The sequence below is a fragment of the Bactrocera neohumeralis genome, chromosome 4, assembly GCF_024586455.1.
Source record: "Bactrocera neohumeralis isolate Rockhampton chromosome 4, APGP_CSIRO_Bneo_wtdbg2-racon-allhic-juicebox.fasta_v2, whole genome shotgun sequence".
NCBI lineage: Eukaryota > Metazoa > Arthropoda > Insecta > Diptera > Tephritidae > Bactrocera > Bactrocera neohumeralis.
This window is the reverse complement of record NC_065921.1, coordinates 80606487-80629867: the sequence shown is the minus strand read 5'-3', so window position 1 is coordinate 80629867 and position 23381 is coordinate 80606487. Positions and strand designations below refer to the sequence as shown.

The 23381-nt window shown below is 33.0% G+C and overlaps 1 protein-coding gene across 3 annotated transcripts; it reads right to left on the bottom strand.

The window, feature by feature from the left end:
* Positions 1-1864: 1864 nt before the first annotated feature.
* On the bottom strand, positions 1865-17371 carry LOC126756761 (ATP-dependent translocase ABCB1). Of its 3 annotated transcripts, none has more exons than XM_050470053.1 (15): positions 17035-17371; positions 11820-12054; positions 11407-11675; positions 7584-7755; positions 7194-7514; positions 6562-7116; positions 6326-6496; positions 4426-4962; positions 4181-4342; positions 3911-4114; positions 3736-3837; positions 3535-3674; positions 2896-3457; positions 2412-2558; positions 1865-2348 (listed from the first exon to the last, which is right to left on the bottom strand). In XM_050470053.1, the coding sequence occupies exons 1-15, from the start codon at positions 17139-17141 to the stop codon at positions 2151-2153; spliced, it is 3882 nt and encodes a 1293-aa protein (XP_050326010.1). In that variant the 5' UTR covers positions 17142-17371; the 3' UTR covers positions 1865-2150. The 3 variants fall into 3 exon arrangements, with proteins under 3 accessions (XP_050326010.1, XP_050326012.1, XP_050326011.1); XM_050470055.1 differs by lacking the exon at positions 17035-17371 and adding an exon at positions 16466-16484; XM_050470054.1 differs by lacking the exon at positions 17035-17371 and adding an exon at positions 16462-16479.
* Between the last annotated feature and the right edge of the window lie 6010 nt (positions 17372-23381).

The window sequence follows — 23381 nt, the reverse complement described above, 5'->3', positions numbered from 1 at the left end:
TAAATGCAAATTCCAACAGCGCTGATTCTATTAAGTGACCACAACGCAATTTAAGGTCAAAAAACTTGCTATAATCTAATGCATACATACATACATACTATATACTAATTAATGCAAGCTAAGTGCTCAAAAATATCACCGAATTAAAGTTATTAAAATTTGTTGCACTCTCGAGCAAAGTAATAATACTAATTTATAACAAAATGGTAACAAACCTAGTAAGAAAGGCCTTAGTTCGGATGCAACGGAATATTATATGCTCTAGCCATGTTAGAAGGATCGGTTTGGAGAATTTTTCGACATATTTCATCAACTTTCGGTAGTAAATTACATATACAAAATAATAGGTATACTTATACTGTTGATATATCTTATCTGTATACCACCGATACATATGTAGTATAAAGTCGACCAAAATATCAAAAATTAGTATTGAGAACTAGGGGAATTATTTCGTTATCTGTGGCAGACGTTTTGTCGAAAATAAAAATGACGACGTAAGTAATATCAGTTTCTTGTTATATCATTTTCGACAAAAAGTCTGACACAAACCACGAGATCCTCATATTCGATATCTGGTAAAAGACAGCGCAATTTTGGCCATTTTAAATTGAGAACGCTTAACTTTTCAGATGTCTTTACACTTTCCCATCCTTCCACGACCGTTCCGTCGTAGAGAAGACTGCTTGAGGTTAGATTACAACTCAAAGTTTTCGAGGCCTTTAATCACTTCCAATGATTAAGGTCGCACATTTCTAGCAGCTAATTCCTTGTGCGTAAGGACTCCCTCTAGCCGTGACATTGCATCCTGTAAAACAGACCGACCTGACTTTTATGTAAGCATGCTGGATTTTCCCTTCGGTCTTCTGATGTTCATGAGTCTATTTAACGTCTTCAACGGAAACGAGGATAGATTAATGGGCCTGAAATCCTTGTCACCGACGTGGGAGCTTTTTCCGAACGGGCGCTCATGATGTCATACAGCTAACTGCACGTGAACTGTGTGAGATTAGGCCAGGTTCCGAAGGCCTGGAGACTGGCTAAGATGGCCTAGGGAATTAAAAGGTTTGAAAGATTTAGTGCCCAGGCATGGTAACATTCATTCAAAATATCCAAGAAGGTTGTAGAGCCCTTTCGAACTTCTCCCAGTGGCACTTCTTAAACGAAATGGTTTATCGGAAAGTGAGCGTCCAGGAGTAGTTACAACGACACTTGGCTGCTCGCAATCTCACTACGATCAGCATTTCTCAGTTGCACCAGGATTTTTCGCTAGAATGCGTCTAAACCTTGAGGACTCATGACAGCTCTCTACATATGCCCAGAGTGCTCTCCACGAGGCTCTCTTAGTTTTCTTTAACTTCGACTTATACGTAACCAGTCTTGACTTATAAAGCGTCCAATCGTCACTGGAGCCACTTCTATAGACTTTGATGAAAAGTTTTCTGCTCGAAGACCTGCTATCCATTAGCTCCGATGTCCACCAAAGGCGTTTTCCGTTATCTTTTTTTGGTTTTCAGAGGACAGAAGCTTTCAAGAGTAGTCCTACACACAAAGCAGAAGAGCTCGACGAGCTCATCAATCGCACTCGTATGGTGCGTGGTTGAAAGAGCTGATCGAAGTTTCTTACAACAAAGATCACAGATGCTGTTTCTGTAGTTTATACGGAATCTGCACTGTGCACTCCGGACGTGAAGCGTCCAAGCTTAAACGAATGCATCTTTGATCAGAAAAGGGGTGGTCGTCTGGAACTCTACATTGTGATACCGAGGGATCAATTTCTCTAGAAGCTAGCGTAAAGTCAAGGATGAAATCAGTTTCTGAATAATTTGTCAATATTCGGTTCAGCCAAAGTTAAAATTTTCACTTGTTTTTTAAATAAATATGGTACTTTGGTTTTATTAGCTACTTTTTTTTTAATATTTACACACATACATACATACAAGGAATACAAAATTTGTTCTACTTAGTTTAAGGTTTATAAATAACTTACAATATATAAAATATTCCAACCTCGCAAATGCTAATACGACTATTAGCCCATAACCATGTATACTATATGTATGTATGTATACAGCCACAGATTTAAACTTTACATATGTATATATATATGTATATATATGTAAATATATATTGCAGTCTCTTCGTCAGCCCTAACCACCCGTTTGCAGTCGCCACAACGTATGATAAATGCCATGCAATTTCAGGAGCTCCTTGTGTGTACCGCACTCCGCAACTTGGCCGTTGTCGAGTACATATATCACATCCGAATCAATAATGGTCGATAATCTATGAGCTATACTAATGGTTGTACGACCCTCACTGACCGCATCCAGCGCCTCTTGAACAATCTATGCATATATATGATTATTATTATTAATTATTCTCTTCGTCCTTTTTGCAATGCCTATTACCTTTTCACTCTCAGCATCAAGCGCCGACGTGGCTTCGTCTAGTAGCAATATCTTCGGATTTCTGACCATGGCACGAGCAATGGCGATACGCTGTTTCTGTCCACCCGACAATTGTGTGCCCTTCTCACCCATACGGGTCTCATAGCCCTGTAATTTGAAAAAAGAACTTACATTATTAATAATATATAATACATAAAGTATGAATGCCATTCGAGCCATAATTTCGTAAGCTCAAATGTTGTGCTGAACTAAGGCCGAAACTTTTCGGTTCAGCATGTTAGAACTAGTTATTGCGACAAGTTTTTCCGCTACTTTTTTCGGAGTGCATTTGACTGAACAGCAAATTGTTGCGTGACATCATTAACGAAAGGACGGAAAAGGTTCCCGATCGCTATGCAAGTTTGTTAGTATGTTTAGTTTATGACATTCAACAAAGTTATCTCTGTCATACTTATACTTATGCTGGACCTGCTTCAATACCTACCAATGGCAATGCTGAGATGAAATTGTGTATATTCGCTTTCTTGGCTGCCGCAATAATTTCCTGTTCGGTAACTTCGCGTGTATTATCACCATAGGCAATATTCTCCCTAATGGATCTGTCGAACAATATCGGTTCTTGTGAGACGATACCCAATTGATGGCGCAAATTCGAGAGTGAAAGATTGCGCAAGTCAAGACTATCGATGGTTACCGAACCGGCGTCCACATCGTAGAAGCGTTGTAATAGTTGTATACATGTAGACTTGCCACAGCCAGACGAACCGACCAATGCGACTTTTTGTCCCTTCTTCATATTCATGATTATACCTCTAAGTACGGGTATTTCGGCACGTGTTGGATAACTAAATTTGACCTCCTTAAAGTCCACATCGCCTTCCGCCGTCCATGGCGCAAGCGATATGCCCGGTTTATCTTGGATTTGTGGCACACGATTAAATAGTAAATATATTTTCTTTGCTGCTGTTACACCTTTCTGCAAATTGGGTGCAAAAGCCAGCGCATTAGCGATTGATGCAGTGCCCATAATCAAAGCTTGTGAGACCCTAGAATGTACAAAGTCAAAGTTATAAAACTAAATATATGTACATATATATAAAAAGCACATTACTTAGATACTTACTTGAAAACATTGCCGAATTCCATGCCCTTATTTACGACACACCAACCGCCATACCACATGCACGCGGCAAACGCAAAGAACATTAGTGATCTGGCCAAACCGTATACAAGGCCACGGAAATGCGTATTCTTCTTAGCTTTCTGTAATGAGTTTTTATTTAGCATTGCACTTAAGACATTACGAAATTCAGTAGAAACCTACAGCCATTGCGGGATGTAGCAAATCCATATATTGTTGGTAAAACATCTCTTCACGGCCCAAGGATGCAACAGTACGTATGTTCGAAACGACCTCAACGGCAAGCTACAAAAAAATGTCATATTATAAAACTCTCTTGACTTTATTTTTTGTAACCACAATATAACTGCGTCTATACCTTTGTACAATTCTCCATTGCTTTGCCGGTGCCCATATTTTCCTGAGCCATGACCTTGCGTTGCATAACCGCCGCAACCAAAATAAATGGCGCAAATGCCAGCGCCAACAAGCCCAAGCTCCATTCATAGTACATCGATAAGCCGACACCTAAGACGATAGTGGCCACTGATTGGATAATGGTGCCGATACGTTGTCCAGTTGCCTATAAAATAGATTTAGAGATTTTTGACATAGATTATTTATCCAATATATACGAGTATGTACTTACGCCTTGTACGGCGGAGGCGTCGCCAGAAAGTCGCGAGCAAAGACTACCCGTACTATTGGCTTTGTCATCGAACCAAGCAACTTCTTGCTTTAGCATTGTGCCAAACATCATACCCCTAAGACGTTCGGTTAATCTCTCGCCAGCAATACCGAATAGATAAATCTAAGAAAACACACATACACATATAAATTATTGAGTTTCGTAAGAAAATGTGCAAATAAAACGCCGCATGTGATTACACTTACCTGTAAAAATGTTGCGAGGCCTACAACAATGCCAGTTATCAGAAAATATAAACTGTATACATTCGTGTTATCCCGCACATATTCAGGGTTATCCCTAACGGCCAATATTTGTAGAATTTCACCAAAGAGTAAAGCGAAAATGGGCATAGCACAGCCCATTATAACCGAGGACACCATACCGCCCAATAGTTGCGGCCATTCGGGTGTATTCATCTTCAATATCGGCCAAAGTGCCGAGTCGTCCAGATTTTCTTCAATTAAAGCTGCCTCTTCAATTTTATATTCAACCATTTCTTCATCCTCATCTTTTGTATCGAAGAATTTATTGTCTTTACCACTATTTTCAACGCCGGCCGTAAAGGGTTCATCACCCAATTGTGTTGTGACCAAATTATAATAGTGTGACTTGAGATCCATTAATTCGGCATGAGTACCGCTTTCGACGACCACACCTTTATCAATTACTATAATGCGATCAGCACGTCGTATTGTCGACAGACGATGGGCCACAATGATTGTGGTACGTCCTTTGCTTGCCTGAAAATAGCAAACAAAGGGAAATTAGCAAATTGAAAAAGGAAGAAGAACACAGCTGCAAATATTGGGTAGTCGAAAAAGTTTTTTCGTATCCACAATCACATTGTGTCATACCATATAGGAGCTATATGGGAGAGGTGAGCTTCATTTTACCAAAAAAAAAATTAAATTCAGGGAAGTGGAAAAAAAGTTACAGCTGTTCAAAAATGAGTGAAAATAATGAGGAAATTTGGTATATTTTGTTCGCTCGCTTCCGTTCTGGAAATTTCGCTGTGAAAGATGTACCTCGCTCTGGTCGACCTATCGTTGAAAAAGTCGATGAAATTATGGAAAAGATTGACCAGGACCATCACAAAAGCAGCCATGACAACGCTAAGGAACTTAACATACATCATCAAACGGTTTTGAACCATTTAAAAAAGTCTGGCTACAAAAAGGAGCTCGATGTTTGGGTACCACATGAATTGTCTGTGAAAAATATAATGAACCGAATTAACATCTCCGATTCTTTGCTGAACCGAAATGAAATCGAACCATTTCTGAAGCGAATGGTAACAAGAGACGAAAAGTGGATCAAATACGACAATAATGTGCGAAAAAGATCATGGTCCAAGCGTGGTGAAGCTCAACAAATGGTCGCAAAGCCAGGACTGACGCCTCGAAAGGTTATGCTGAGTGTTTGGTGGGATTGGAAAGGAATCATGTATTATGAGCTGCTCCACAATGGTCGAACGATTGATTCTACATTTTACTGTCAACAACTGATGAGATTGCAGCAAGCCATCGAAAGAAAAAACCGCCAAAACTGATCAACAGAAAGGTCTTCGTCTTCCATCAGAACAACGTTAGACCACACACATCTTTGATGACTCGGCAAAAACTGGGAGAGCTTGGCTGGGAAGTTTTGATCCATCCACCATATAGCCCTGACCTTACATCATCGGACTACTATTTGTTTTGGTCAATGCAGAAGTTGGCTTCAAGAGAAGCCTGTGAAAATTGCTTGTCGAGAAACCAGAAAAGTTTTACACTGATGAAATAATGTCTCTAGCTGAAAAAAGATGGAGCGAAATGGTGCATATTTGATTCATTAAAGTTCATTATAGTAAATACTCGTATAAAAAAAATAAGTTGAAGTTTGATTAGAAATACGAAAAGACTTTTCCGACTACTCAATACCATGCCAAATTAAGTATCCAAACTTAAAAGGAATATAGTAAAATAAATAACCTTAAATCAAATTGTATACGTATAAGTGAGAAAGTCGAAAGTCCACACCCGAAGTCGTACTAGCGACACATCAAAAAAATGCTATGCAACGAACGCGATTGTTCTATCAAAGTCAAATTTAAACTCTCTTTACCTTTTCAAGTGCAGCTTGTACTTTGGCTTCGCTGGCGGTATCCAATGCAGAGGTTGCTTCGTCCAGTAACAAGATTTCTGGATTTCTCACCAAAGCACGTGCAATGGCGATTCTCTGTTTTTGTCCACCCGACAACTGAGCGCCGCGTTCACCAACAAGCGTATCAAGTCCCTGTATAAAAGAAAATGCTTTCTTTGTAGTAATATCATGATTGGAAATTTGCGTTCAAAACTTACTTTTGGCAATTTATTTATAAAAATATGCGCATTCGCCGCTGTGGCAGCGGCAATGATCATCTCTTTTGTAGCATCTTCACGGCCATAGCGTATATTCTCATAGATAGTTGTGCCAAATAGTATAGGCTCCTGCCCTACAACGCCTATGCGTTCGCGTAGCCAAGTAATATTGATGTCTTTCAAATCGACATCATTGAAATAGACAGAACCCTCTTGCGGATCGTAGAAACGTTGCACCAGCTGTATAATCGTTGATTTGCCACAACCTGATGAGCCGACTAAGGCTATCGTTTGACCACGTTTGATTGTCAAATTAAATTTATGTAAAATTTGCACTTCCTCGCGCGTTGGATATTTAAAGCTAACGTCACGCAGCTCGATATGTACCAAAGGTTTATTTAAATTTTTACCCTTCGGTTCGATCGGATTTATTGTCGGTATTTGTTCGATTAGTTTAAATACTTTAGCGCATGCGCCTTTGGCAACGCCGAATGCTTCGATATATGGCGAGGCCATGCCAATATTCATGGAACCCATCATGACAGAGAAAAATACCTAGAACATAAAAATAAATAATAAAAATTATAAGTATTTTTGTGATATTATTAATATTATTCAAAACATTTACTTACCGTTATCATATTGCCAGGATCATAATTATCATAACCAGGAAGGCCCTCGTAATTCTTCAAAACCAACCCGACACCATACCAGAAAGCCAATGCATATGAGGCATAAATGAAAAACCAGAGTAAACCGAAACCCATGCCGGAAAAGAGATTACGCTTGATATTGATCTTCCGCGCATCCACAATTTGTGATTTATAAGCATGCACCTCCTTATATTCTCCCTCGAAAGTTTTGACCGTACGAACGCCGCTCAATGCCTCCTCCGCAATATTACCAGCCGATGCATAAACATTCAATTCTTGTTTCGACAATTTTGAAGTAGCCTGCGTTAAGAAATGGTCATATTAATTGGCAACAAACTTCAATTTGTTTTAAGACATGTATGTTCTTACCACACCAACTATGCCTATCGCTATGAATGTAACCGGCAGACTGCTAAGACAGACTAAAGCCAATTCCCAACCCTTAATAAAGGCTAAAACCAGCGAACCAATAAAAGCCACAATAAAATGCACAAACATCACGTCTTTCTCAGCGATACCATCCTCCATTTTAGACAAATCCCTGTGGAAAAAGTTTTAGATTTGTATAGAAAGTAGTTAGTATGTAGCGTAGAGTGATGCCGATTAGTTGGTAATACGATATGCAAACAAGTGTAGAATGATTGAAATTAGCTGATTGTGAAATTTCGAAAGATAAATGAATATATGTATGTATATACGGAATACCATTTCGACGCCTTTAAACTGTCCAATACCGTTCGGCTTCTTCAACAAACTGCTTTTAAAGTAATGAATGCTAAAAGGAAACCTTAGCCCATATTATTGCGGAATACTACGGTTGGAGGGCTGACCAAAAAAATATGATTTGAGAGCTAAGAGAACTCGATTGTAATCATTGGACAGAATCTCACTTCAAGAATTTAGTATGTTAATCAGATAATATTGGGCATGGTTAGAGTAGACGAAGCGGTGGAACATCCCAGCTTCTAAAATAAAGTTTCTAAATAAGCGCGTTAACTAAACAAACGGGATGTCATGCCATAAATGTAGGGAGCCTTCTGTCGCCTAATTGCCGATACGTATTGGCGAGATCCTCCCTTAGGTTTATCTAGTAAGCTGCGTATAGACCAGTTTAGTCCTTTGCGATACCATATGGAGTTCGGTTGTCAGTCAATGACAGTGCATAAGCAGTGGTGTAGCTACAACTTCGGGCGCCCGGGGCCAAGGATGTTCTGCCGCCCCCCTTTATCTACCTACCTAAATATCTTCGATATTAAGTATATAAAATTCAGAAACTAGAAGCCACGCAAATTCTGAAGTTCCAAAATTCTCACAATACGGTTTTTGAGGAAAATTGATAGTAAATTTACAAGACATCTTATTAAAAGCCATAAAAAAAACCCATTTTCGCCCTATATCTTGTACACTTTTGACACAATTTTCAGGAATTTTTGCCCGAATTGGAGTTTTAAAAAACAGCGAAGATCGTTTTGCCGCCCCCAAGACATTGCGCCCGGGGCGACGGCCCCCTTCGCCCCCCTCCCCCCCTAGCTACGACACTGTACATAAGTATCACTCGCAAAAATTGACGGCTCTCAATGACACAGCAAAATCAAAAATTTTGGCATACCAAATGAAAGGAAAGTATAAAACAACCTAACGGTTGTTTGCATCACCTAAAACTATTCGAGATAGATAAAGACTTATGTATATGTATGTATATATAAATGATCAGGATGACGAAATGAGTTAAAATCCAGTGGTATCTGTCCGTCCGTCCGTCTATCTTTATTTGCAAGCTGTTACTTAAGTAACATTTGAGATCCCGTTATGAAACGAGTTCATAGATGGGCTTAATTGGACCAATGCCACGGGCATGCTGGCAGAAGTGCAGACGCTGAACCCAATTTTCGACGGCCTTCAAGGATAAATCGGCTGATACTGCTGCTCAATCGTTGCTGGCTTGTTGGCATAGACCATAGACTTGACATAGCTCCCCAGGAAATAGTCTAACGGCATCAAATTGCACGACCAAGGCAGCCAATTGACTGGGCCATTTCGTGAGATCATCGATCAATCGATTGTGACATTCGCTGCGTGGCTTGTGGCGCCGTCCAGTTCGAACCACATATTGCCCAAATTCATATCATCCAATTCGGGCCAAAAATATTCGGTTACCATTGAGCGGTAGCGATTCCCAAACACTTTAACGTGCCGGTCTTGATCATCATGGAAGTAGTACGGCCCATTTACGCTACCGGCCTATAAACCGCACCAAACCGTAATTTTTTCGGAATGCAATGATGACTCATGGAGTACGTACGAATGTACTTTCACAGGAATAAAGAATTTTATTGATATCCCAAACCGTTTTTCTTTTATTTAAAAGAAACTTTTGTAGCGCTCTTATTGAAAATCCGCTCTTAAAGGCAACTGATTCCGAACTTCGGTAGTAAATTTTAATAATTTCGACTCGTTCTTGAATCATATGTCTTTCTATGTTGAAATGGCAAACCTTACTGAAGAGAAATGTCAAAATAGTAAATATATGGCGTCGTTTCTGTCCTTGTTGGTCTACTTTTCTAGTGCCCTATTGAAAAACTCTATATATAACATAAATGTTTTCGCACTTCTGGTTAACTTTAACCACAACTATCGGTCAATATACAAGAAATCTATAGTGTATATTAAATTCATAAGGCATGGATGAAATCACGACGCTATTTTTAAGTTCAATTTCAAGTTTGCCAGTACCTGAAGGTTGCGTGAATATAAAATTTTTTGTTCCACCCAAACTTTGCCCTGCTTTACTTGTTTTGCAAGGCTTTTAGCAGACATTAGATATAGATATATAGACAGACATATAAGTCTATACAAATGTATGTTTGTAATTACCCGGCAGTGAAATCAAACTAATCAATAATAAAAACAACAGTTTTTATACCCTGAACAGAGTATATTAAGTTTGTCACGAAGTTTGTAACACCCAGAAAGAAGCGCCGGAGACCCTATAGAGTATATATATAAAGGATCAGTATGTTGAGCTGAGTCGATTTAGCCATGTCCGTCTGTCTGTTTATATACGAACTAGTTCCTCAGTTTTTAAGATATCGTTTTGAAATTTTGCCAGCGTCATTTTCTCTTCAAGAAGCTGCTCAGTTGTCGGAACTGCCGATATCGGACCACTATAACATAAAGCTGCCATACAAACTGAACGATCGGAATCAAGTTCTTGTAAGGAAAACTTTCACATTTGACAAGATATATTCACAAAATTTGGTATAGATTATTTTCTAAGGCAACAATGTAATCTCCGAAGAAATTGTTCAGATCGGTTAACTATAGCATATAGCTGCCATATAAACTGAACACATAATTACTAACAGAAATGCACCTGTGAAGGGTATATTAGCTTCGGTGCAGCCGAAGTTAACGTTTTTTTCTTGTTTTTACTGACATTTGCTGACTAAACGAATTTATAAGAAAACCAGCACACTTACAACCTTTTTTTGTGAAAATTTATTTATAGGCACTTTTTTTACTAAAAATTATAATAAAATCCTCTAAATTATTGCTGAGAATATAGTTTGAACTAGGTATTTGTATCAGCTCTAAATTAGTATGAATCTGGCATATTTCCGAACGTAAATCTGTCAATTTTTATGTGCTCAGCATGTTATGATATCAGCATGTTAAAATAAAAGTATAATCAGCGAACTGGTTCTGTTAAGATTGCAAATTATACCAGTTCTAAGATATTTTATAACTAGCTGGTTTTACCACGGGTCATGAATGACGGCGCCCAGACAAAAGTCTCAATGACATTGCATAAATGCGCAAAATTTATTGATAATGCCTAATAAACATTATCGGTAAATAAAAGTTTATGGACAAGGGAAGCTCTGTAAAAGGTATAAAGATGGTTAAAATATCATACCTAGTCAGGCGTGCGTCAAAAGTAGAATTCCCTATAGTAATGCCTATTTTATTTTCTTTTTATTTTTTGCGATCGGCTAATAAATCGACGACTATTATCTTATCTCAACCAAAAATAATATATCGCAATACTTAGAGCTGCTATTATACTTGTAATATATGTATATGCGGATGTGATAGACTAAGTTATAGAAGACACCAAAGTTTTTCGCGCCCAAAGCGTAATAGTATAGAATCGTAAATATTGATAGCTTATTCTATACTTTTCTATGCTTACTCATTCATTCTGCTGGCGACTTCACCACTCTGATTGAAGTCGTACCACGCCATGTCCTGATGCAATACGGACCTAAGGAATTTACCGCGTATACGTAATATTTGTCCGTTAGCGGCATAATTAAATGATGTAACGGATATGTAGCTGCAAACAAGCATAATTATGCCGATTATGCTGTTTTGAAGGGCAAATGTTTGCACAGCATCTAAAAGATCGTCGTCAGCTGCGCTGCGCGTATAATTTCCAGAGCCGCCATAAGAGATCATAGCCTGAAAACAAAAAACAATAAAAAAAATAAATGATTGAATATAAGTTCTATGCATGCCACAATTCTTTTATAAACACGCTTTCACAACTACAGTACGTTAGTCGCGTTTGGTAGTCATGCAATAAACAAAGTATTAAATACTTACATTTGATAAATTACCAAAAATCAAGCTGTTGGCAGGCGTTGTCAAACCAGTTGCTACGGCACAGAGCAGTCCCAAGGCATACAGTAACTTATCCTTGGTTGTGGCATAGCGAAACATTTTGAAAAATCCAACTGGTTCCACATCATCCTTTTTCTGATCGTCCTTATCATCATCGCCTTTTTTGGATTTCTTCTTTTTCTTTGAATCTTCTTGCGACGTGCCATTGGTGATTTGCCTTGAAGTAGTAATAAGATATATGAAATTATATGTGTATGTTTTAATAGCATACATATATAGTACATTATGTGCGTGTGTGAAACATTTCTTATTTGCATTTAATTATATTAGTTTTTTTAAGCAGGTTCGCTCGCTTCCGTTCTGGAAATTTCGATGTGAAGGATGCACCTGGTCGACCTATCGTTGAAAAGGTCGATGAAATTATGGAAAATATATACCAGAACCGTCACAAAAGCAGCCATTACATCGCTAAGGAACTTAACATTCATCACCAAATGATTTTGAACCATTTAAAAAAGGCTGGTTACAAAAAGAAACACGATGTTTGGGTACCACATGAATTATCTATGAAAAATTTAATGGACCGAATTAACATCTGTGATTCTTTGCTGAACTGAAATGAAATCGAACCATTTCTGAAGCGAAATATTGTGCTAAAGAGATCATGGTCCAAGCGTGGTGAAGCTCAACAAATGACCGCAAAGCCAGGATTGACGCCTCGAAAGGTTATGCTTTGGTGTTTGGTGGGATTGAAAAGGAATCATCCACTATCTATCCACTATCCAGTCTGATCGAACGATTTATTCTACATTTTACTGTCAAAAACTGATGAGATTGCAGCAAGCACTCGCCAAAACTGATCAACAGAAAGGGCTTCGTCTTCCATCAGTACAACGCTAGACCACCCACATCTTTGATGACTCGGCAAAAACTGGATGAGCTTGGCAGTTTTGATGCATCCACCATATAGCCCTGATCTTGCACCATCGGACTATTATTTTTTCCGGTCAATACAGAACTCCCTTAATGGAGTGAAGCTTCAAGAGCTTCTGAAAATTAGTGGTCGCAGTTTTTCGCCGAGAAACCAGAAAAGTTTCACACTGATTGAATAATGTCTCAACTGGAAAAATGGCAAAAAGTGGTCGACCAAAATGGTACATATTAAAGTTCATTATAAATATAAGAAAAAATAAGTTGAAGTTTGATTAGAAATACGAAAAGACTTTTTCGACTACCCAATATTTCATCATACAAATATCTGGAAATATAAATTACTGTCAATCAATTAATAAACATAATTACACTCCAAAAAAAATTATCTCTGTATACACCTATACACGCATATGTATGCATACACATGTTAATATACACACATACCATACACTTGTGCGTAAAATGTTTTGATAACAATAAATCGAGTGCATAATTATGGCAGCATTGACACGTGAGGAATTTTATTTGCCAATGAATTAATCACCAATAGCCGGTACTTAAGTTTGAACATAATACACATGTTTATTATACACACATATTTTCTAGTACTCATTAAACTATCAACTTGCTCCGCTCGTGCTTATATTTTATCAAACCAATATGCACAGTTTTAGCCGACTAATGGCGCTATAATAAACAGAAAATTAATCACAAAATTTTAAAATTCATCAGCTTATCACAAAAAACGACGCTTTTTTATTGGTGAAACAGAAAAGAGAAAAGAATTATGATATCCATGAATTAGTAATAAATATAGGGTGACTTTTTATTTACACTCAGCATGATCTAGACATTTTTGATCATAAGTTAGTATTTTAAAATGTGTAAGTATTTTTTTTTATTTTTATTTTTTGTTGGAATTTCTTTAGCACATATTAATTTATATAACATTTTTTTTCAATACTTTTTGCTATAAAAAATAAGCATATTTCCTAGAATATATTATTAGTGCAACACATGATTTTCAATTTAATTTAAAGTTACTGTAAACGCCCATTCTTTTATCACACTCCCATATACTCATATGCATACTTATAAATTCATTATCACTTATTCGAATTTTAAATAGAAAATTTTGTTTGAATATAATTACAAAACAAAAAAAGTTAACTACACCCATATTTTGCTGCCTTGCATCAATAGTGTCATAACTCAAAAAACACCATTTTTCAGTTGAGTATGCAGAAATAAGCGTCTATATGTCTATATTGTGTAAAAATTGCATTCTGATGCCTGGAAATATAAACAGTCGAGATAAGAATGTACCGTTATTTCACTTCTTATATCGTATTATTTTTTAACCACAACAACGACACAACTCAGTTGTGCTACGGCGAAAAATCGCACAAAATCTCAAATATGTGAGCTCTTCTTGTATAGTAAGAGCAAAGTCGAATAAATGCTTCATACGCTATGGTGTACCTACAACAAGCTTACACTGCATAAACCGAATGTAGCTGACTAATATTACTATTATTTATAAATAAATTTCGTATTTCAAAATATGAAAATAAAATTTGACTTTTTTTAAATTTATTTGAAGTTTAAATTTTTTATATTATTTTTTTATAAAATTTATTTTTATTTTATTTTTAAATTATTGTTTTTATACGAAATTATTCAAATGAACACTGAGTGTTGCTACGCCTTAGCAACCATCGGCTAAATAAATAATTGAAATATTTTTTTATCTTTTCTTTGTTTACAACGTGTATTTCAAACGTTTTCATTTCATAATCTTATATAATTTATTTAATGCCGATAAAATGATAGTGGCCCTCAACGCTACCCACTTGTTATTTTGTTGAATTTAATTTCTAATATGCTATGTTATTATATTTGTTCATGCAATTGGTAAACAGATGAAATTCACTTCGATTTTTTTATTAAAAACAAATATTTGTAAACTTTGCCTTCCTAATAATTCCGCAATTCATATGCAATGCAATTAAATCGTGTCAGCGTTTCAATTGCTTTCAATTGGCATGCACTTGAGTGCATTTACATACATATGTCTTTCATAAAAAATTAATTATCAGGAAGCTAAGTGGCCCCACAGGTCTTTTCGCACACTGAATTAAAAAAAGGAAGCTCGATAGTTCAAGACATTCGTAGAAATCGAAATTTACATTTTAAATATTTTATTATAAATATTTTTTAATTATTTCAATTTATTTGTTTAATCTTTTAATAATACGCATATTTATGCAAAATTTCGAAAATTTTGGTATCATATTTTTAAATAATTCTACCCATATACATATGTATAATATCCAAATTTTGTATAAAAAAATGCCACGAATTTTACAAATTTAATTTAGATATTTTTTCAGAATTTTTAACAGTTATATATTTTTTCTCATTAAAATAGTTTTATAAACAAAAAATTTATAGAATTTATTTTTTTAATTTAATTAATTTTGTTTTTTAATTATTTATAAAATTTATAAAATTAATTTAAAATTTAAAATTTTTTTTTGAATCTTTAACAGTTAAAATTGTTTTCACATTAATATTTTTATAAAAGTATTCATATTTTGCAAAAATTCAAATTTTAAATTATAATAAATAATAAATGTGTATATTTTTAGAAAATTGTTAAACTTTTTTAATATTTAAACTATTTTTCGTATTAAAAGAATTCAAAAATTAAATTATTCACGCCTACGCTCCCTGTAGAAAAAATATTAATTTTTCAATTTTTGGTATTATTCAAACTTTTTGAAATATTTAATTAAATTTTCAAATATAAAAAGGTTTCGTATTTCATAGCTATTTTATTAAAGGATTTTTAAAAAAATTTAAGTTGAAAAATCATTCGAAAGTGGTTTCTGAAATCAATATCAATACATAGATATTGTTTTCATTATATAGGAAGTTCGAAAATCATGCGAAAGTAGTTTCTCAGACCCATATCCATATATAATTTTTTTCAATATATTAAATGCTTGAATATAATTCAAAAAATAAAAATGGTTTCTAAGATCCATATCAATATATACATTTTTTTCTCCATATATTTTGAGTTTTTGTTGAAAAAACTTTGTCAAGAATCTATAAAATTTATTTTAGAAAAACTTTCAAAATTGTTAACAGTTAAACCTTTTTTTCGTATAAAAATTTTATAATATGTGTTAATCAATGCATTTTTTTCAATATGTTAGATGTTCGAAAATCATTCGAAAGAGGTTTCTGAGATCGATATTAATATACACATTTTTTTTCAATATACATATATTTTTGAGTTTTTGTAGAAGAAACTTTGCCAAGAATCTATTAAATTTATTTTAGGAAAACTTTCAAATTGTTAAAACTTAAACACTTTTTTAGCGTAAAATTTTGTTAATATGTGTTAAAATATTTGCATTTCGCGAGAATTGAGCATTATATAATAATTTATTAAAATTTTTATAAATTTTTAAATTTAAATTTTTTTTTATAAATTTTACAATTTTAATAAAAAAGTGTATTAAAAAATTTTACGCAGTAATAAAAATAAATTTAATTAATAAAAAATGCTTCACGCATAATTAAAAACTATTTGAACAAAATTTAATATTTTTTAAGTAGAATTTTTTTGTTTTTTATTTCTTTTATTAAATTAAAAATTAATTTAAAATTGTACACCTACATACATACATATGTATATCCATTTCCAAACTGTGAAATAAAAAAAATATAAATTCACTTAATTATTTCCGCACACAAAATAAAGAAGCATGCAAAAATTAGAAGACAATAAATTATTTAGCGACACATTTGTTTAATTTAACGAAATTTTTAATAATTATTTCTATTTTTTCATAATATTATTATCGTTTAACTTTTCTTTTTAACAACATGTACAAATTTATTTATTTGTTTATTTATTTATTTACAATTCATTTAATGCCTCCGTCCATATGCACGCGCTTGCGTTAAATGCTACAAACGCAAACTTATTTCGCAAGGTAACGATGATTTGCAAAATACAAAAAAATTTTATCGATTCATATCTATACGTCTGCAACTACATACATATGTACATGTTTATGCATGCAAGTAACGGCTGATTTGCTTGACTCATACTTGTTCGTTCACAGTTGTATACACTACTAATCAACACACTCAAAAACACTAACGCCTGACAGTGGCGAATATTTACGAATTGTTTGCGCCACACACACACGAATTCGCTACTGAACTTCAACTGGTTTAGACTTACAGTTTAGCTTTTGTATCCTTTCCATTTTCCGCTAAGGAGTCTCCAATTATGATATTGCTTTTGTAATAGGACTTTTCGTCCTTGCTTATACCGTTAGCTGACGACATAATGCGCAGACGTTATTGATCGTTCGTCGTTAATAGAGTTTTTGTTTGATGTTTGCAAAGGCCACGTCTAAATCCTATCAAACGATTGTACCGACTGAATTATTTTTGCTGCCACCATGTGGTTAATATGCGAATATTTTTCCATTTAATCAGCACTTTCATATTCATAGATAAGTTATCATGCGAACGGACTAATGCATGGTGTCTACACATTGTTCAATCGGCTCAAATGATTGGTGGACAAACAATTTATTAGTTATAAAATGATTAATCGTTTTGAAGTGTATCTTGTGCCAGTACATCAGTAGGTATGTATTTTTGTAACTGTAAAACAATGCGTTTGCAAATAGCCAAATTGTCAGCAATTATTATTTAAATTGGCACTTTATTTGGTAGTACATTTGTTAGTACACTTATTACAGAATTAAATTGACGTGTGACCATTTGACACAAATTTTGAGCCAGCGAAGTCGCTCTGTTGCGCCCAGAGGATCTAACTGTGTCTTGTATATTTCGAAATGTAAAATTGCATAAGCTTGATCACCATACATTAATACTTAAATATATTTAGCCATATCGCGAACATTGTTCGTATACTATCACGAATTTCGCGTGAACGAAGACTTGTGTTCGAATTGCGATTAAACTATTGTGAACTTCGGCAATCTGTTACACATGTTTCTGTTTTGATATTGTGGCAACTAAAATTTAAAAATTTAAATTGTTAACTTTCAACTTTGTTAATAAAACTTAATAGCGTATATAAAAATGAACAGTGTATATTTGCGACAACGTATTTTGGAGGAGGAAAACAATTCCCGTCAGCAGTTGGCTGAAAGGATTTACCGACGTAATTTAAGTCTTAATTACCCAACACAATGTAAGTTTATTTATTATTTAATTTATTTAAGAATTTAAGAAATAATAAATAATTCTCAAAAAAGTTAAAAATTATATAGAATTAACAAGCCTACGTTGCAATACTTATTGGAAGTATTACAAAATGGCTTGCCTATGGCGCGAAAAGGTTTTGCAATAGATCCAAATGTAAAACTATCAGCTTGTTTGCGATTTTTTGGAGAAGGAGCGTTTTAGTAAGGTGTGGGCAGGCAAATGGCTGTTGGTTTATCACAATCCAGCTTCAGTGAAAACCTTGCTGCAGTAGTGGACGTATACGAGTCAAGTCTCTGCAATCAGTGGATAACATGGCATACTAAAGAAGAGATACAGGAAATAAGTTTTACCAAAAATTTAATATCCCTAGCATCATGGGTTGCATGCTTGGCACGCACGTTAAAATTATAGGTTTCAAAAGCAATAAACATTTATACTGCAAAAGAAAAGAAAAAACAACACGCTCTCTCAAGTTTATTAGGAGAACTCACATATTGCCCTATATACAAGTATTCTCAGTAATACTATATGCTGCTCCAGTATGAATACAGGCACTAGACATAAAAGCCAGATCACTAAATGCGATGCATAGACTCACAACAATAAGAGTAACTAGTGCTTACCGAACTATATCTAGCGATGCAGTTGAAGTACTAGCTAGCATGCCGCCCATATACATCCAGGGTGACGAATTCACGAGATTACATGAGTTATTAGCGCCAATTATAGAAATCAAAAAAAGAAAGGAGTGAAAGAATAGCATAATTGCATGGCAGCAATGGTGGCAAACCTTCAATCAAAGGACGGTGGACCCACAGACATATACCTGACATCCATATGTGGACAACTAGACAACATGGGAATCTGGATTTCCACCTGTCTCAAATATTAAGCGGGCATGGGTGCTTCAGAGACTATTTATACAAATTTCAAAATGACGTCAGTCTATATTGTTCGATGTGCACGGAGTCCATAGAAGACTGCGAACACGTGTTTTTCGATTGTCTTCGTTTCTAAACAGAAAGTTAAAGTTAGAAACTGCACTAGGTGGTAGTTTAACGGTCTAAAATTTTACTGGACTTATGTGTCAGTCCTCTTATAAGTGGAAAGCTTTTCGCGAAGCTGAAACTTCTATCATTACTAAATTAAGACTATTACAGCAGAATAGGAGTCAGTCCGTCTATAGAGGAGAAAAATGTGTACCAAGTTTCATAACGATATTCTAAGACCCAAGTTACACAGACAGACGGATGGACGGACAGTCAGACACGCATCCGGATTTAAAATCGGCTTTTCATCCTGATCATTTATAGATATATAAATAAACCAAGCAAGTATTTCTATCTCGATTAGTTTTAGGTGATACAAACAACCGTTAGGTGAACAAAACAATAATACTCTGTAGCAACATATTGCAAGAATATGGTATAAAAGCCTAGCAAAAGAAGAAAGCAAAAAAATTTAAGTTTACCAATCGCCGAAAAATTTATTAGAGATAATTATAGCAACAATCGTTATTACCAGATTGTCTATCGGCAAACTTGTGAGATTCCATTAAAGTAACGTCCTTTTGGCATCACGTTTTGCCCTAAGTCATAACCAAAGATAGCCAGTTATCTCGCTAAAAAATAAATACAATTTTTACGTCATACTACAGACCCTATCTTATTTGACGTCATTAAATTTATTAAACTGGAGTGCTAGTCGTAAAACTCCGAAGTCCAGCTGCTAATTAGCGAAACAAATACAATACATTAACTTTCTCTTTTTCATTGTTTCAATCAATTTCACTAACACTTTTACGCGAAATAAATTTGTGAAAGATAATGTTCAGCCAGAGAACATGTTCTCTAGTTCAGCACACTTATGCATATTACGAAATTTCCAAGCATACTTATAGGCGCATGTTAAATAATTTCATTATTTTTGGATTTAGCACAATGACATTCCATTTCGCAGGCATACAATTATTCACGCCTACACACCCTGTTGGAAATATATTATTTTTTCATTATAATTGTGGTTTCGGAGATTTGAGTTTTATTTGAATTTTTGTATTTAATTACATTTTTAAATGTGAAAAGGTTTCGAATTTCATGGCTATTTTATTTAAAATTTGCTAAAAATTTGAAAGTTCGGAAATCATTCGAAATTGATTTCTAAGAAAAATATTTTTGATTATACTTTTTATATGTTCTTTTTGTCATAACAAATTTTTTTTTATAAATCCGTCATTCCTAAAAATGTATATACATAATATAAATATATACATATGTATGTACATAAATATTTAAGCTGTTAAAAAATATGTGTATATATGTATTTTAAACTATATTTTAAATAAAGTAACGGAAGCTTGCCTTGTTTCCAAGTTCAGCCGTAATTTTAGCGAAACCATCGGCCACCGGTTACGTCACAAACAGGGCTAACCCCTCCGTTGCTACACATACATTATATAACGAATTATCTGTAAATATTTTATATGAATATACACAAATACATACATATGTATGTATATTTCATCATACATATTTATGTACTCATTCATTTTTTATATTAGTGTGTCTATACAAACGTACGTGTTTTATCGCTACAGCCACTACGCCTCTGCTTGTAAGTTTTCCAACTCGCAAGTACATTTCTATGTAAGCACTCATTCAACAAAAAAATAACATTTATTTATTATCGGTGATTCAAGTGCATGTGTACTTAAAAGGTTGTACTTGGAAGCAACATACATACTTATTTACTAATAGGAACGTGTGAAATTATATATACTACACACTGTGACAAAATATCAAGGCGCTTTATTAAATATTAATAGATTAGTCAACAATGTAGGGATTACTCATTAAATATTGAGTATAGTGAAAGTGCTTTTACCCACTTTTATATATCTACATATTACCTGTATGAGTGGATTACAGTTATCGAAATTAAAAAAATAAAATAAAGCAAAATTGAAAATTTATTTTTTGTTTAGCATTGTTCGAACAATCAAAATTTAGTGTGTGTTTCACATGTATAGCGAAGGAACTTGTTAGGGTTGGCGTAATGCTTATTTTTTTGGAATTAGGCATAAAATTGTAGAATTTTTTGAAAAATAATTTTTTTATTGATTTTCTACTAAATCAAAAATAATTTTTTTTAATATTTTTTGATTTCGAAAATTTTAAAAACTTTTAATTAACCCACGAAAACAAGTTTTTAATTATTTTCTGCTTTCCACTTCAGCTTCTATTTATTGCAAAGAACCGAATCCATATTGAAATTTTGCAAAAATTATAAAATTTTTCATTAAAAAATATAAAATTTTTCTTAAAAAAAAATCTTTAAAATTGACTTTCAAAAACGTGTACTAAATCAATAATTCATTATTTATTAAGTTTTGATTTTCAAATTTTTTTTATTTATTACATTTAAAAATTTTTTTGATCTTGAAAAAATGTTTTAATAAAAAAATTATTTAAATTTACTTTTAAAACTAGTACGAAGTCAAAAACGGGTTTTTTTATATTTTTTGGTTTTCAAAAAATTTTAATAATGCTTACTTAACCTTATATATGTATTTATGTATGTATGTACATACTTTTAAATTATTTTCTGTTCTTTTTTTATTAATTCATCTTCTATTTATTGCAAAAAAGCGATTAAATATTCGAATTATTTAAAAATGTTTAATAAAAAAAATTGTTCTATCAAAATTGACTTTCAAAAACGAGTAATATTGAAATCTGGCTAAAATCTTAAAATTTTTCATAAAATAAAGTGATGTTCAAAATCGAGTACTAAATCTAAAATTCTTTATTGCATAATTTTCGTTATCTAATAATTTTTGATTTTCAAATTTTTTTATGATTTTAAAATTTTTTTTAATAATATTTTGATTTTTAAAAACTGTTTTCATTAAAAAAAAATTATTTAAATTATTTTCAAAAACGAATACCAAATCAAAATCGGTTATAGAGTATTTTTTGATTTTCAAAAAATGATTTATTGAAAAAATTATTTAAATTGACTTTCAATTTTATTTAATAATTTTTGATTTTCAAAAAAACGAGAACTAAATCAAAAATTTGTTATTCAATAATTTTTAGTTTCCAAATTTTTTTTTTTATTTTCAAAAAATATTTTCAATAAAAAATATTATTTAAGCAGACTTTCAAAAACGAGTACTAAATCAAAAATTCTTTATTTAATAATTTTTGATTTTCTTATTCTTTATCTTCTTTATTTAATAATTTTTGATTTTCGAAAAATTTGTTTTTGATTTTAAAAAATGTTTTCTTAAAAAAAAATTATTTAAATTCACTTTCAGAAACGAATACTAAATCAAAAAGATTATTTAATATTTTTTGAATTTCCTAAAATGTTTTAATTAAAAACAATTATTTAAATTGAGTTTCAAAAACGAGTACTAAATCAAAATCTCTTACTGAATAGTTTTTTGTTCTCAAAAAAAAAAAAAAAACTAATTAAAAAATTCGTTATTTAATAACATTTACTGAATCAAAATCGGTTATTTAATAATTTTTGATTTTCTTATTCTTTATCTTCTTTGTTTAATAATTTTTGATTTTCGAAAAATTTGTTTTTGATTTCAAAAAATGATTTCATAAAAAAAATTATTTAAATTCACTTTCAGAAACGAATACTAAATCGAAAAGATTATTTAATATAGTTTTATTTTTCTAAAATATTTTAATTAAAAACAATTATTTAAATTGAGTTTTAAAAACGAGTACTAAATCAAAATCTCTTACTCAATAGTTTTTTGTTCTCAAAAAAAAAAAAAAAACTAATTAAAAAATTCGTTATTTAATAACATTTGATTTTAAAAATTTTTATTTTCGAAAAATTTGTTTTTGTTTTTCAAAAAATATTTTCATTAAAAAAATTATTTAAATTCACTTTTAAAAACAAGTACTGAATCAAAATCGGTTTTCTAATAATTTTTGATTTTCAAAAAAAAATTGATTTTAAAAAAGTTTTTGGAATTTGTTTTTCAAATTTTCAAAAATTGTAAGAATGATTAATTAACCCCGAAAATACAGAATATTTTATATTTTTTAATACTTTGCAATTTTTTTCCGTATTACCAGTTAAAGTACTATTTTGTGTCAAACAGAATCAACACCAAAACCGGAAAGGTCAAAAAACAAAAAATCGGAAAAATCAAACTTAAAGTCTCCACTAAGTTCTAGTTGGTGTATATACGTAGTCGAGGCTTATCAATATTGCAGACGCATGATAAGTATCCTTTAGAAGTTACAAAATTTTTGAAAGCCCGTTAAATTTAAATTAAAAAAAAATATTGAAGAAACGAAAACTCAAATCTTATATCAT

Coding starts and splice junctions, on each gene's coding strand:
- LOC126756761 (XM_050470053.1), bottom strand. CDS start 17,141: ATGTCGTCAGCTAACGGTATAAGCAAGGACGAAAAGTCCTATTACAAA. Junction 4,115..4,180: donor ACGCCTCCGCCGTACAAGGC/GTAAGTACATAC, acceptor TCTATTTTATAG/GCAACTGGACAACGTATCGG. Junction 2,349..2,411: donor TTGATGCTGAGAGTGAAAAG/GTAATAGGCATT, acceptor ATATATGCATAG/ATTGTTCAAGAGGCGCTGGA.